Raw genomic sequence first — 15,544 nt, 5'->3', positions numbered from 1 at the left:
TCAGAAGCCCACTCCATGTAACTCCGAGCAGGGCTTTTACTGTGACTGCCTCTGTCCTGTTGAGATGCATTGAATTCCTGTTGAGATGCATTGGGCACCCATGATCTGCACTTTCGAGAAGCAGTTGAAGACATTTTTGTTCCAGCAGGTTTTCTCAGCTGAATGTGTCCACATCAAGTGAATGTGTCCACTTGTTAAGTCCACTTGTCCATTCAGTGTCCACTTGTTAAGGTTTTAGTCTTGTTTAAAATGTATTTGCTGTTTTGTTTTGAACTAAATAAAATAAATAAATAAATTCCTTCCGGTAGCTCCTTAGAGACCAACTAAGTTTGTTCTTGGTATGAGCTTTCGTGTGCATGCAGGTATCTGAAGAAGTATGCATGCACACGAAAGCTCATACCAAGAACAAACTTAGTTGGTCTCTAAGGTGCTACTGGAAGTAATTTATTTATTTATTTATTTGTTTTGTTTTGACTACGGCAGACCAACACGGCTACCTACAGGTGAAACTCGAAAAATTTGAATATCGTGGAAAGGTTCATTTCTTTCAGTAATTCAACTTAAAAGGTGAAACTAATATATGAGACAGACTCATGACATGCAAAGCAAGGTATGTCAAGCCTTTATTTGTTATAACTGTGATGATTATGGCGTACAGCTGATGAGAACCCCAAATTAACAATTTCAACTTTGGGGTTTTCATCAGCTGTACGCCATAATCATCACAATTATAACAATAAAGGCTTGACATATCTCACTTTGCATGTCATGAGTCTATCTCGTATATTAAACTCCAGTAGCTAATGAAAACAATTGCTTACATAAATGGACTTTTGCACGATATTCTAATTTTTCGAGTTTCACCTGTACCTGTAACTTGTTTTGAACTGTTTTTAATTATCCTCCTTGTAAATTGCCTTGAGATGGCGGCTTAGGAGATGATTAATAGCAAGCACCACAACATCAGCCATGATTGAAGAAGCTGCTCATTACACCGCAGAAGTGGTTAGGGGGATGCCTGAGGCCTAGTATGGCACCCCGCTTTCTATGTTCACCCCCACTTTTCCGAGCAATGAAATGCCCCGGGCACACAGCACTTAAGCGGGATTTGGTTTCCCTTGGAAGGTGATCCACTGGAGGCTCCCATAGTTCTGTAATAATAATGTCCCAAAGCACATAAGGTCTAGCATAGCTGGAGGCACAGCTTAGCACTCCCGACAGACAGCCAAAGGTGGCCAATACCTTCCTGCCCTGATTGTGAGCTTTCTCGAGGCACCTGGTTAGCCACTGCTGGAATCTTAAAACCAGGTTAGATGAATAATAATAATAATAATAATAATAATAATAATAATAATAATAATTTATTATTTGTACCCCGCCCATCTGGCTGGGTCTCCCCAGCCACTCTGGGCGGCTTCCACCAAACATTAGAATACATTTAAAATATCACAGTTTAAAAACTTCCCTAAACAGGGCTGCCTTCAGGAATTTTCTGAATGTCAGGTAGTTGTTTATTCCCTTGACTTCTGATGGGAGGGCGTTCCACAGGGCGGGCGCCACTACCGAGAAGGCCCTCTGCCTGGTTCCCTGTAGTTTTGCTTCTCGCAGTGAGGGAACCGACAGAAGGCCCTCGGCGCTGGATCTCAGTGTCCGGGCTGAATGATGGGGCTGGAGGCGCTCCTTCAAGTATACAGGACCGAGGCCGTTTAGGGCTTTAAAGGTCAGCACCAACACTTTGAATTGTGCTCGGAAACGTACTGGGAGCCAATGTAGATCTCTCAGGACCGGTGTTATGTGGTCCCGGCGGCCGCTCCCAGTCACCAGTCTAGCTGCCGCATTTTGGATTAATTGCAGTTTCCGGGTCACCTTCAAAGGTAGCCCCACATAGAGCGCATTGCAGTAGTCCAAGCGGGAGATAACTAGAGCATGTACCACTCTGGTGACACAGTGGATGGGCAGGTAGGGTCTCAGCCTGCGTACCAGATGGAGCTGGTAGACAGCTGCCCTGGACACAGAATGTCCCAAATCTTTTGATCTGATCCAACCTGGCAGCTTGGTGTGCATCAATTTGTACACAGGGCATAGAGTTCTGGAGCTTGTCTTTCAGCAGGCAAAGAAAAGGAAAGGAAACAAGAACTACCTTTGTCTCGTAAACATTCTATGAGAATCTTCTTCCAGGCTGCAGCATCCCTTGAGTGGCAGGAATACGAAGAGTTGCCAGAATGTGCACCAAACCAGGGAGAAGAAAGGCCCGTGTAAGTGGTTTTGGCTACTATTCTCTCCCTACTTCTCAACTCTTTTTCACCGTTGTTAAACATAAGCTGAAAGGGGGGCAGGGACACACTGGGAAATATCTCAGAAGATGGCATCTCATTGGTGCAGACTGCAAAGTTCACCACACTAGACAGTGCAAAGTAACTACAGGCATGGGCTTCCACCAGGTGATGATCTGGTTCAGTACTAATAGTGGTTGCCTGTCTTTCACATAAAGCAGAGAGGGACTCACAGGACCGGCCATCACTCAGGGCTTGTCCACACTTCCACTGGTCCTGTGCCTAGAAAGCAAGGCTCTGGGCAGTTTTTTGCTTGACCCGCACTTTCTAGGTACGGGTCTGAGTGGTTTTCCCCTTGCCCCACTCCTTTCCCAGGGAAAACTTGCTCTTTACCTTTGAATCGGAACAAATGGCGATCTGCAGAAAATCTGGTTTCCATTTGCTCCAGTTGAGTGCTAAAGAATGGTTTTCCCCAGGGGGGAGCAGTGGGACCAAAGGAAGTGGTTAAGAGCGGTAGACTCGTAATCTGGGGAACCGGGTTCGCGTCTCCACTCCTCCACATGCAGCTGCTGGGTGACCTTGGGCTAGTCACACTTCTCTGAAGTCTCTCAGCCCCACTCACCTCACAGAGTGTTTGTTGTGGGGGAGGAAGGGAAAGGAGAATGTTAGCCGCTTTGAGACTCCTTCGGGTAGTGAAAAGCGGGATATCAAATCCAAATCCAAGTGTGCATAAGCCCTAACTGTACTCTAACTCCCCCCTCTGCTTGTCAGTTTCAATGAGGAGAGCAGGACAAAGGAATGGGGCTGGCAAGGGCTGGTGTTCCTGTTTCCTGATCTTCTGTCTTCATTGCTCCTCCAAAGGGTATTTTGAAAGGAACAGGATTGCCCTTCTTGCTACCAGCTGCTGTGGGAGAGAACTGAATTGGTTCAATAGCTGAAGGGCTGTCCGTGCTTCAAGAAACAGGTCTGACGTCTTTCTTTCAGGAGCAGAAACGCCAAGATAGAAGAAAAGAGCCGGTCCACGCAGCCAGTCCGCCTTGCCCAGAATGAGACCGAGGGATACTCTTCGGTGGAGGCTCTGTGGGCCAAAGGCTCCCCATTCAGACTCTCTGACCACCTGTATCCTGATGAAACTTCAGAGGACCTAACCATCTCCCCTTATGCCAGCTATACCTCGCTGTCAGAGCGCTCAGTCACTGTGCTCAACGGCTGGCTGGACAAGCTGTCTCCACAGGGGTAAGTCGGCTGGCCGTGGCAAGGGAAATGGGCCAAGTGGAAACCTGTGTGGAAACAGGCTGTGTGCTTAGTTGCAATCATTTATTTTCCTCTTTCCCAATAAACTGCCTAGAGCAGTGCACACAATTTAAGCATCAGGAACCACGCAAGCTGAAGTAACTACAAACACAAAAACAATAATTACAGCTCTGCCAGAAAACTGATAGTTCTGTTTTGGTAAAAGAGAAAGGTCCTGGGCAGGAAGAAGAAATGCTGAGATTTATACACACCCAGACGTGAAGGGCAGGAGGTCCTTCTCTAAGCCCTGATGTGTGAGAGTAGGCTGCATGACTCTGCGAAGGAAATACACTCTGCACATGTGCAGAGTATTTAATCGGTAAACAGATTGACTTAGTCTTTGGTGGATTGATCAGCAAGGGCAAATTTTAATGAAGTGCCAATTAGGAACGTAACTTGTTTTGGGGTGTGTGGGGCTTTTGTTGTTGTTCTTACTCTTTCTCTGATTCTGTACTCCAAATTGCCCCCAGTTGAAGATGACCATGGGGGGGGGGGTGTCACATGTGTTTCCAAGCAACATGGCTTTAGGTGTTCAGATTATCTCTGAAAGGGACATATATTGATATTTTGGCAATAAGCACATTTATTGAACAGCGATTAGTCCATTAAACAGCCTTTACTCTTCAGCCTTAGTTGAGAGGCTTTCTGAGCTGAAACCTTTTTGCACTAAGCCTTAAAATCAGTTCTAGGACTGAGCCCTGCTGGTACCAGAGTCAGCCTCTGCCCCCCTCCTACCCCACCCCTGGCTGTGCAGAGAGGTGCCCCTAATAAAGGGCTCTGGACTCAGCGATCTCTCCTTTTATTCCCATCAGGAACTACGTCTTCCAGCGACGCTTTGTCAGAATTGACGGGAAAAGTCTCATGTATTTCAACAATGAGAAGGTGGGACCAGAAGAAGAGAAACTCTGGCTGCTAAACGCTGCACATTTGGGGGGGGTGGGTTGCTTAGGGAGACCCGAGTGCAGAGCCATCTTAGAGGGATCGGCCTCTCTGCCCGCCTCCCTCCTGCGCTGGCCGCCCCTCGGGAGGGGGGGTGAGTGGGGGATGAGGGGCGTGGCGCTGGAGCGGTGCGGGGCTTTGCGTGCCCTTCCATCGCTCCAGCTGGGGCTCCAGGAGATGAGGGCAGCTGGCTTTCAGCCCGCCCGTGGGGGTTGGGGCGGGTTGGGGAGGGGGCACCCGGTATGCTGGCGGGCTCGCGGGGGCGCCCCTGGGGGGCCCGGCGCCCTGGCACGGCGCGCCACCAGCCCCTATGGACGAGACGGCCCTGCCCGAGTGAGAGACCGAAGGGAGAAGGCAATGGGAGGTCCTGGCTCAGTTGAGGAAGGGTGGGCCTTTCTGTGCATGTGGAGGAGACATGGCTATGGGAGGGGTCATCGTGAGACAACCATCCATTTAGGGCCCCAACATCCCATGCATGAACCTCTGACCCATCTATTTATTTTCAAGAGCCCGGTTGCCAAACTGGTGTTGTTGTTTTTTGCCTTCCGGCTGGGGAGGGAAAACCAGATCGGCATAAGATAGAACTAGATTGAGGAAATGGCAACACTGAGCTCCCTTTGTCTCTTGCAGGAGCCGTATCCTAAAGGTTTGGTTCCCCTCTCTGTCATTGACGTAGTGCGCTCCACAAAGGACAACAAATTCCAGGTTGTCACGAAACACAGGATCTTTGTCTTCAGAGCTGAAAGTGAGGGTGAGAAATCCCATCCTGAAACCCAGCAGAGAGCACCCGCTCTCTTATTTTTATCTCTTTCAAATAATCGTACACACACACACACCCCACTTCACTGCCCACACTTTGCCCTTTTCGCTTGTCTTGGGAGAGGGGAGGAGAGTGGCCTGTAGCTATAGCAAGAGCTGTCTGACAATGGAAGGGACTCCCTCAGGAGGTGGAGACTCTAGTTGCTTGGAAGTTTTTAAGCAGAGGTTGGATGCTTTACACGATTCGTTCATTCAGACCCCTGGGCTCTCACTTGTGGGGTGCCCCAGGGTTCCGTCCTCTCCCTCATGCTTTTTAATGTCTATATGAAGCCGCTGGGAGAGATCATCAGGGGGTTTGGGCTGGGTGTTCAGTATGCAGATAACACCCAGCTCTACCTCTCTTTTAAATCAGAACCAGTGAAGGCAGTGAAGGTCCTGTGTGAGTGCCTGGAGGCGGTTGGAGGATGGATGGCGGCTAACAGATTTAGGTTGAATCCTGACAAGACAGAAGTACTGTTTTTGGGGAACAGGGGGCAGGTGGGTGTGGGGGACTCCGTGGTCCTGAATGGGATAACTGGGCCCCTGAACAACCAGGTGTGCACGTAACTGGACCCCTGAAGGACCAGGTACGCAGCCTTAGGAGTCATTTTGGACTCACAGCTGTCCATGGAGGTTCAGGTCAATTCTGTGTCCAGGGCAGCTGTCTACCAGCTCCATCTGGTACGCAGGCTGAGACCCTACCTGCCCGCAGACTGTCTTGCCAGAGTGGTGCATGCTCTAGTTATCTCCCTCTTGGATTACTGCAGTGCGCTCTACGTGGGGCTACCTTTGAAGGTGACCCGGAAAGTACAACTAATCCAGAATGCGGCAGCCAGACTGGGAGTGGCCGCTGAGGCCATATTACTGTGGGATATGTCAGTCAAATCCGACATTCTAAGAGAGGACTAACTGCCTCTATGTGACAGTCAGTTTGGTCCGTTGGTCGGTTGGGCTGCTGCTGATAGAAGGGTTAAGTAGTAAATGCTCTGGTGGAGTCTTTTTAGGACTCACTAATATCTAATATATAGTTTATATCTTTTGTAACCTAAGTACGTACTCGATGAATCTGACAGCAAACTAGTTTATATTGTTATCATTCACATTCATGTGTATTTTAAGAGGGACAAAAAGGATTAACAACCAAGAAGGCAGGAAGGTAGAAGACATAATTATGAGTCAGCAATCCGCTTGCTGCTGTGTAAATTCAAATAAGGAAATGTTTAACCCTGCTATATTATATATAAACATTCCTACAATTACACCAGTCCTTAAAGGCCTACATTGGCTCCCAGTACATTTCCGAGCACAATTCAAAGTGTTGGTGCTGACCTTTAAAGCCCTAAATGGCCTTGGCCCAGTATACCTGAAGGAGCGTCTCCATCCCCATCATTCAGCCCAGACACTGAGGTCCAGTGCTGAGGGCCTTCTGGCAGTTCCCTCACTGCGAGAAGTGAGGTTACAGGCAACCAGGCAGAGGGCCTTCTTGGTAGTGGCACCCGCCCTGTGGAATGCCCTCCCATCAGATGTCAAGGAAATAAAGAACTATCCAACTTTTAGAAGACATCTGAAGGCAGCCCTGTTTAGAGAAGTTTTTAATGTTCTGTTGAAAGCCGCCCAGAGTGACTGGGGAAACCCAGCCAGATGGGCGGGGTAGAAATCGTTGTGGTTGTTGTTTGTGCTGCGTGTGAAACTTTACTCTGGCCTTTGGCAATTGCCCCTGCAGCTCAGCGGAATGAGTGGTGTAGCGCCTTGCAGCAGAGAGTGGCTGAGCAGCGGCTGCTGTGTCCCCGGCCGTGCCTCAGTGGCACCACTCGTCTCCAAAAATATGGCCACCTGGAGCTCAAAGGCTACAAATCCAAGCTATATGTGGTGCTTGTCCTGGCTGAGATGTGGCTGTACAAAAGTGAACAGGTGAGCGCCAGAACATTTCAGCAGTCAGAAGCCCAGTCTAGAGAACTTTCTGAACCTCTCCAAATATTTTAGAAACAGATTTTTTGGTGCTGTGCCTAATTTAGGAGTTCGGAGGGGCAACTTGGGGCCACTCTATATTTTTTTCTGCTCCTCGGACTTGATAAACTGGGGGAAGAGGTGACCTTTTGGTTTTGAGGGTTTTCCTTGGGCGGAATTGGAAGGAGAAGGACCCTCGATTCTCCATTAGTAGAATAAATATTATTGTGTCTGAAGATTTAAAGCTGTTAGAAGAACAAGTTAGCAGCCAGCATTTCTAAACAAAAGAAATGGAAGGAAACATGTTTTGGCTACTTTTTATGGCTTTTGCTTTTGTCAGGGATAGAGCTGTAAATCTTTAATGGGAACATCACTGTGGGCTATAAGCTGAAGTCTGATTATTATTGTGCCAATTTCACCCACAGTTCTTTAAAATGGGCATCGCCATCTGCCTCATTGAGATGCAGGGCGCCACTATCCGAGAAGCCAAAGGCCGCACCTTTGAGCTCATCACCCCATTCAAAATCTTCAGGTAAGACACATTGGTGTTACAAAGTGGGGCATCCACGTGCCAAAGAATTGCATGCTGGGTAGAACCAGCATTAAGCACTGGCATGACTGGGCTCCTGCCAGGCCAACAGCCCAGCAAGACCCACTGCTGATCCTAGAAGCTGGGCCAGTCTCCCATTTCTACATAGAGGTGCCTGGCGGCAGCAGAACAAACAAGAATGCAAGAGAGCTGTGCACCCCACTGCCTCCTCCCTGCATACCTTCCATTGAGAAATGGAAGATTGTCCCCAGAGAGCGCTGCAGCACCACAAGGCATTGAGCAATGGCTCTTCCACTCTTCTTAGCCATTGGAGCACAAGGAAGTCTTGCTCCACCGCTGCTATGTGCTCCACGCATGAGCAAATGGCAACTTGCCCCATAGACAACATTGCTAGGGCATCTGGGCGAGCTTTCCTTCCTTGTGACACCTGGAGGAAGAAGAAGAGGAGTTTGGATTTGATATCCCGCTTTATCACTACCTGAAGGAGTCTCTTTTTTTATATATAAGAATTTATTGGTATATACCACATAATAAACAAAGCAAATACATACAAACTACAAAACATACATACAACTACAAAATACAAAAAAACAAACATAAGAAACACATACATTACCTGACACCCCACCTACAATAAAAATACACCAACTTAATTATTTTAATCTTATTTCTAATCTTCTTAGGGGATTTCCTCACGTCCTCTCTTCTGCGTTCAGTTCTATTTTACTGTAGTAACTTTGTAACTACTTTAAATCATATTTTACCATTTTTCTTACTCCTAATCTTACATCTTATCTCTATCAACTTATTCATAACCATAATAAAATACCTAAAAAGAAATCACAATCATTACTTCTTCCATACTATTTTAAACTAACATTTAAATGCTATCGCCTATAATGTCCACTGGTTTCAAACTCAAATGTTTATCTTTTCACATTGTTTCAAATATTCTTTAAATTTCTTCCAGTCTTCTTGCACCTTCTCTTCCCTCTGGTCTCGGAGTTTCGCAGTCAGTTCTACGAGTTCCATGTATTCAATTAACTTCATCTGCCAATCTTCTACTGTCGGAAGCTCTTCACCTTTCCAGTTTTTAGCAATTAAAATCCTAGCAGCTGTTGTGGCATACATAAAAAATATTCTATCTTTGTTGGGTATCTCATGGTTGGTTATGCCCAGTAGGAAGGCCTCTGGTTTCTTAGTAATACCTGAAGGAGTCTCAAAGCGGCTCACATTCTCCTTTCCCTTCCTCCCCCACAACAAACACTCTGTGAGGTGAGAGAGGCTGAGAGACTTCAGAGAAGTGTGACTAGCCCAAGGTCACCCAGCAGCTGCATGTGGAGGAGCGGAGACGCGAACCCGGTTCCCCAGATTACGAGTCTGCCGCTCTTAACCACTACACCACACTGGAGCACAGCAGCCAGCCTCATGGGCTTCCCAGAGTGGGAGGTTTCCTGCCTCACTTCCTCCAAGGGCAGATCCCTCTAGGAAGAGGGAACTTGTTGCAGAAGCCCTCTTGGCAGGGGCCTCAGGGCAAACACAAAGGTTTCCACTGAGAGCAAGGACACGTGGAAGGAAGGATGAAAGCAGCAGCTTTCTTGTGCTCCAAGGAGCATGAGGGCATTGCTACTTTTTCCAGGAAAAATGAGCTTGCTGCAGAGTTCCTTGCTCTGTTGCCTGGAAGGTGTGGAGTACCAGCTCCATCATGCTTCACTCCCTCCATCAGAGCCCTGGAATTTTTTGTGGTGGCTGGAGATGGAGGCATGATGGAAGGCAGGCAATCCTGTGTCCAAGAGCGTCCCCAAAACTGATGCCAGCACCCCACCTGCTCAAGTATCTGAAAAGGGCAAGGTATTGCTCTCTCAGGACATAGGGAGGGTTTGAGAGAAACTGCAAAGGGATTGCAGTTTATTTAATGTCATCCTTGGCTGTGTCTGGAGCAGAAGAAGCAGCCCATTTGGGCTCTGGGTGTTGCAAGCAGAATGTTTGTGGCATTGCAGGGTGTTTCCTGGGAAGACAGAACCTGCATTTTTAAATACGTGTTTCCTTAGTTTTGGAGCGGAGTCTGAGCGAGAGAAGAGGGAGTGGATGGAGGCCCTGCAGAACTCCATTGCTGAGACACTCTATGACTATGAGGTGGCTGAGAAGATCTGGTCTAACAAAGCCAACAGGTTCTGTGCCGATTGTCGCACCTTGAGCCCTGACTGGGCTTCCGTCAACTTGTGTGTGGTGATCTGCAAGCAGTGTGCAGGCAAGTGCATCTGTGTGTTGTTGTGTACCTTCCCATCTGCAAGATGGCGTGGATGAGAGAGTGGGTGAGGATGTCTTCGTTATGAGGATGTGCAGGAGGAGAGATGGGGAGAAGGCTGCTCCATCAGCTCCATACCTTGGGTGGCAGACCAGGACTAGGCATTCTGGAACTGGAAGCAGTACCAAAATGCAAGTCCCACAACCTAAGCTACAGCAGATTTAGTTTCTCTGGTAGCATGCCTGAGGCTAGAGCAGCTTCCAATCACCCAATCGAGTTTTAAGTGCTTTATACTAAAGTTAATGAGCAGCTCTGCATGAAGCTGGAGCTCAAGAGCTGCTCTCGTGGCCTCGCGTGCAGATGTGGCTACTTTGGGCCTGGATGTGAGACTGACCCTCTGTGCCACCTGCAGCTGCATCGCATGTATGTCATATGAAGCTTATGCTTTTATAGCCTCCCTGCTTCCACAGGTCAACACCGGAGCCTGGGCTCTAGCATTTCAAAGGTGCAGAGTCTGAAGCTGGACACAAGCATTTGGAGCAATGAAATGGTTCAGGTACGAAGCCTTTCCTTGAGGGCCCAGAAACTGAATTTTTTTTAAAAAAATAATAATGGTAGGGACTAGATCTGCATAAATGCATGTTTTTCAGATAGAAAAATCTAAGTTGGAGACTGAATTGATCGAGCCAAAGACTAAAAATCTTTCCAGAATGTATAATTTACTGCTTGAGTGGCATACTAAAGATGAAATGGTAAAATCAACAATGATTGAATGGGCAAAGGATGTGGGGCACAAACATCATGTTGGAAGATTGGGAAAAATTGTGGAAAACTGGTATAAAATTTTCAGCATGTAACTTGCTTAGAGAGAACATTATGAAGATGGTGTATAGGTGGTATTTGACCCCTGTGAAATTGGCAAAAATGTATCATGGACAAAGTGCTGGAAATGCAAACAAACAGAAGGAACCTTCTTCCATATGTGGTGGACGTGCCCAAAAGTAAAAGACTTCTGGGAAAAGATTTATAATGAAATGAAAAAAGTGTTGAAAAACACATTTAAAAAGAAACCAGAAACGTTTTTACTGGGCATCCTAGGCCAGGAAACTTTAGAACTTTATTTACATATGCCACAACAGCAGCTAGAATTTTGATAGCTAAAAACTGGAAGACAGAAGAACTACCAATGATTGAAGAATGGCAGATGAAATTGATGGACTACATGGAGCTCGCAGAGATGACCGGGAAACTCCGTGACCAGAGGGACGACCCAGTGGAAGAAGATTGGAAGAAATTTAAATTGTATTTAAAAAATTATTGTATGATTGAGAATTAGATCAAACTAGGAAGGAAAAGCTAGACTGTAGATGTAGAGTATGGTTAAGTGTTTAAGATAGATGAATATAAGTTAAGAAAAATAGATAAGGTTGAATTTTTAAGCAAGCTTTATAGCAAATATAATTAGGTAAGATGTTCAGAAATTACTAAAGATGATAGACATGGAACACAGGAGGAGGAGATGGGAGGAAGTCCAATACAATGTGATGAACAAACATTAAGTATAAGATCTATATGTATGTTTTTATGTTTGTTTTTGTTAGTTTTAAATGTGTATGTGTGTATGTTTATTTTATGTGATAATTTTTTAAAATAAATATGATTTAAAAAAAAAAAAGATCTGCAGAAATGCAGAGCACAGTTGTGGAAAGGGAGGATGGACGGATCTAGTATTAACTTGAGATTCTTGACCAGCTTAAGGTGCTCTTCTTCTTTGACCCACTCTGGGGATCAGGAGTGTGTCCTCCCTCCAAGTTGAAGGCCACCCCAACCCTCTTTCTTAAAGCTATTCATCATGCTGGGGAACGAGCAAGTGAACAGGTTTTGGGCAGCGCACCTCCCGCCTTCAGAGGCCTTGCACCCCGAGGCCAGTGCTGAGCAGAGGCGAGACTTCATCACTCGCAAGTACCGCTATGGGCGCTACCGCATGCCACACCCACAGTACAGCAGTCAGGAAAATATTTTGCAGGTAAGGCCGTGAGGTAAGTTGTTGTGTATTTGGAAACCCATCCTGAGGATACGAAGGAGCTATGAAGGGGCTGCAGTTCCCACATGCGAATTTCAGTGCACTGCCCCACACAGGTGTGAAGCCATTTCTGTTACGCAGAGGGCTGTTGAGCTGCCTTTCCCAGAGATTCAGACTGCAGCATCTGAAGCTGCTGTAGGAAGTCGGCTACCTTGAGTAGCTCCACTGACAGCTTTTATTTTCTCAGGCTCTGTGTGTGGCTGTGTCTGGGCCTGGACTTCTGAAGAAAATGTTGCAGTTCTTTGCAACCACCAAGGAAACTGAGGCGGGAGGTTGCGGGTTCGTTCCTAAAGCCAAGGCCTGGGGCAACAATGGGCAGGACCAGCAAGGCAACTGCCCAGGTAACTTCAGACGTGTCTGTGTGTGTGTGTTTATGCTAGAGGATAAGCATTTTATCCATTTAATCTCATCGCATCTTTCCCAGTGGACACTCCTAAATTTTGTTGCTATGTACCGGTACTTGTTTCCTGATATCAGCTCATAAAAAGTCCGGTAAGTGTGTTTAATTTTACATTACAACCTTCTACAAAAACATCTGTTTCCTTTTCCAAAACTACTCATTGGAATTTGAAGCAAACTATAGGAGTATGAAAGGGACGTGGGTGGCACTATGGTCTAAACCACAGAGCCTAGGGCTTGCCGATCAGAAGGTCAGCGGTTCTAATCCCCGCAATGGGGTGAGCTCCCGTTGCTCGGTCCCAGCTCCTGCCCACCTAGCAGTTCGAAAGCACGTCAAAGTGTAAGTAGATAAATAGGTACCACTCCAGCAGGAAGGTAAATGGCGTTTCCCTGCACTGCTCTGGTTCGCCAGAAGCGTCTTGGTCCTACTGGCCACATGACCCAGAAGCTGTCTGTGGACAAACGCCGGCTCCCTCGGCCTATAGAGCAAGATAAGCGCCGCAACCCCAGAGTCGTCCACGACTGGACCTGATGGTCAGGGGTCCCTTTATCTTTATAGGAGTATGAAAGCTGGTTTTGAGCAAAGACAAGCTATTATTTTAAAATGAAATTATTTGTACAGAAGGTTTCACGTTTGTCAGCTATTGAACTTCCACTCAGTTCTACAGAACGTGATCTTTGCACTTCCTGCTTGCCTGCCTCATTCGCAGAATATTCTGTAGGTGTGTTCGGTGACAATGTATGGGCATTCCTCAAACTGGATACAGTACACAAATGAATTTTGTGCGTTTGATAGGCAATGTCAGTGCGGAGGAACTGAGCTCAGAAGGAGTCTACAATGAGATTACACAAGCTGTGGCACACCGAGGCTACTTGTACAAGGCCCCAGTTGTGACAAAACTGGCTGCCACCAAGAAGAGCAGAGAGGGTAAGTGTGAGGAAAGGGTGGGCCCCATAACCTGTGGGTCAAATGGAGTAAGGCCTTTGGCCAACGCGCTCTCTCTCTCTCTCTCTCTCTCTCTCATGTAGACTTTCAGAGAGTCTGGTGCTCACTGGAGAAGTTTTTCCTCTTCTATGAGACTGACAGGAGCTCCGAGTCTGTGGGGAAGATAGAAATGGCTGATGTGATTTCACTGGGTGTGAACAGAACAGATGGGCTGGTTAGTCCTATCTCCTCAGAAAGGTATGTGAGAATATGACATGTTCAGCTCTTGTCCCCTTCCATCTAAGAGCTATCCCTAAAATGAATCATGACAGAAGTCAGGTCACATCTGTGTGGTGTGTTGCTAGTGGTGATGCCACACAGTTGCTCTTCCTGGCAGCCACCGGGTGTTTCATGCTATTTCCTGTCATTCATGTGCTACTGTTGGTTGTCACAGAGCTTTGCCCTCTTCATAGCGGCTGCTCTTGCAGTAACCACAATGAAGTGAGTTACTATCATTCATGTCTCAGATGTATATGGCCAAATACTTACTCCATATGTCAGAGGAAACCATGTACAACATTTGTACAGCATTGGAACCATTTAAACCTACCCCTCACATATACTCCTGTAGAAATTAAAAGGCACCTAATGTAACCACTTTACTGAAGAAAATGCACAGGAGAGGCTTACCCCCCCCCCAAAAAAAACCCACCACTCCCTTAAATAGACTTAACTATTCACTGCAGAGAATGTGGAAGGGGGCATTTTATGTGGGAATGATTAGGAATGTGGATAAGGATATATTGTTAGCAAGCTCCAAACTTAGCAGAGTTTCATTCCCTTTTAAAACACACACACAGCAGATGCGATTGCACAGGTTTGCTAAAGCCTAAAATAATATATATATTCCTGGTATAATTCCCCTATATCCCTCTTAAAAGACTGCACACGACACAATGTATCTTAAATGAATAAAAAAGTTTACTCACATACTTCCTGAGTTACACAGCGTTTCTCAGAAGGTAGGCTTGCTCAGTAAAAAGTATTTACATGTGGTTGCTACTTCCATAGGGAAAAGTAGTTTCCTTTGTTCTCTTGGCTGAGAGCCAGGAGAACATGCTTGTTGCTCTTTGGATAGACGAGGAGAAAATGGTGACTGGTCTAGGGATCTTGTTCCCAGGTGAGACCACACCTACTTCTGGTTACAGAGGAAGTTAACTCAGTCCAGGTAGCAGGAAGTTATGCCTGGAGGACCGAGTTACCTTCATGTCCACTCTAGCAATGTTGTGTTTTGACTGCTCTGTGTTTACATCCCACATTTTAAACATGGCAACAGTTTATATATGAAAGAAATATTAGTGTCTAACCCAATGCTTTCAACTTGAGATCATGGGAAAGAAAAGAAATGTAAGAAAGCAGTACAGCTGCCTGATATTGTTTTACCGGGGCTAGGAGTTTGCAGGGAACGTGGTAGCAGAGTGGTTTATTTAAGAAAAGTTACATCGCATAAAGTCCCATCTGGTAAGGTCACATAAAGTATCGGAAAGCGAGGACAAGTCAAGGAAAGTCAGATTTAGATGACTGCTGGCCATCCCTGTCACTCACCTGTTCTGGGATGATGTTTCTTCAGCAAATATCTGAAGCCTTACAAAGGTTGCCAGTGCCTCTTCTGCTGTCCCCCTCCCCCCCCCCCGGCAAAAAAAAACAAAACAAAACAAAAACTGGCTGTGCTCTTGGGAGGGCCTTGGTCCAGTTCTGTCACCACTGGTTTCTGTGAGGTGAATGAGAAGGAGCCTCTACTGGGAACTGGCCCTTGGAGCCTGAGGAAGGCAGAATCACACCAGTTTCCTCCTTGTGTAAGCAGCCTGTTTCTCTTTCTCATTGGAGGCGTGTCCAGGGTATGGCTGAGCACTAATTTCTTGCAAGATGGAGGAGATCCATGACTGCATTTCTCAAAATTTCTGTTTTATTCTTCTAAAAAGTGCCTAAATGGGATTGAGGCCATGATGCTCTGGGACAGGAGTTCAAACTTCTGTCTGCACCATTTTCCCAATCTAAATTGTCCTCAAAACTGTTATTTTCTTTGCTG

The 15,544-nt window shown here is 46.5% G+C and overlaps 1 protein-coding gene across 3 annotated transcripts in view; it reads left to right on the top strand.

Moving 5' to 3' along the window:
• The window catches only part of ARAP3 (ArfGAP with RhoGAP domain, ankyrin repeat and PH domain 3), a 41,818-nt gene that overhangs the window by 5,311 nt on the left and 20,963 nt on the right, over positions 1–15,544 (top strand). The window contains exons 4-15 of one of the 3 annotated variants that reach the window (XM_033154254.1): positions 2,179–2,255; positions 3,258–3,509; positions 4,379–4,448; positions 5,136–5,256; positions 7,027–7,214; positions 7,676–7,782; positions 9,852–10,051; positions 10,519–10,604; positions 11,892–12,074; positions 12,319–12,472; positions 13,327–13,458; positions 13,560–13,713. In XM_033154254.1, the coding sequence (XP_033010145.1) occupies positions 2,179–2,255; positions 3,258–3,509; positions 4,379–4,448; positions 5,136–5,256; positions 7,027–7,214; positions 7,676–7,782; positions 9,852–10,051; positions 10,519–10,604; positions 11,892–12,074; positions 12,319–12,472; positions 13,327–13,458; positions 13,560–13,713 (1,724 nt within the window). Of the gene's footprint in view, positions 1–2,107; positions 2,256–3,257; positions 3,510–4,378; positions 4,449–5,135; positions 5,257–7,026; positions 7,215–7,675; positions 7,783–9,851; positions 10,052–10,518; positions 10,605–11,891; positions 12,075–12,318; positions 12,473–13,326; positions 13,459–13,559; positions 13,714–15,544 lie in introns of all 3 variants that reach the window. The other 2 variants (XM_033154253.1, XM_033154252.1) reach the window with 2 other exon arrangements.

Source organism: Lacerta agilis, chromosome 7 (genome assembly GCF_009819535.1).
Source record: "Lacerta agilis isolate rLacAgi1 chromosome 7, rLacAgi1.pri, whole genome shotgun sequence".
In the NCBI taxonomy this organism is placed as follows: Eukaryota; Metazoa; Chordata; class Lepidosauria; order Squamata; family Lacertidae; genus Lacerta; species Lacerta agilis.
Note: the sequence above shows the minus strand (reverse complement) of the source record. Positions and strands in the feature narration are given on the sequence as shown.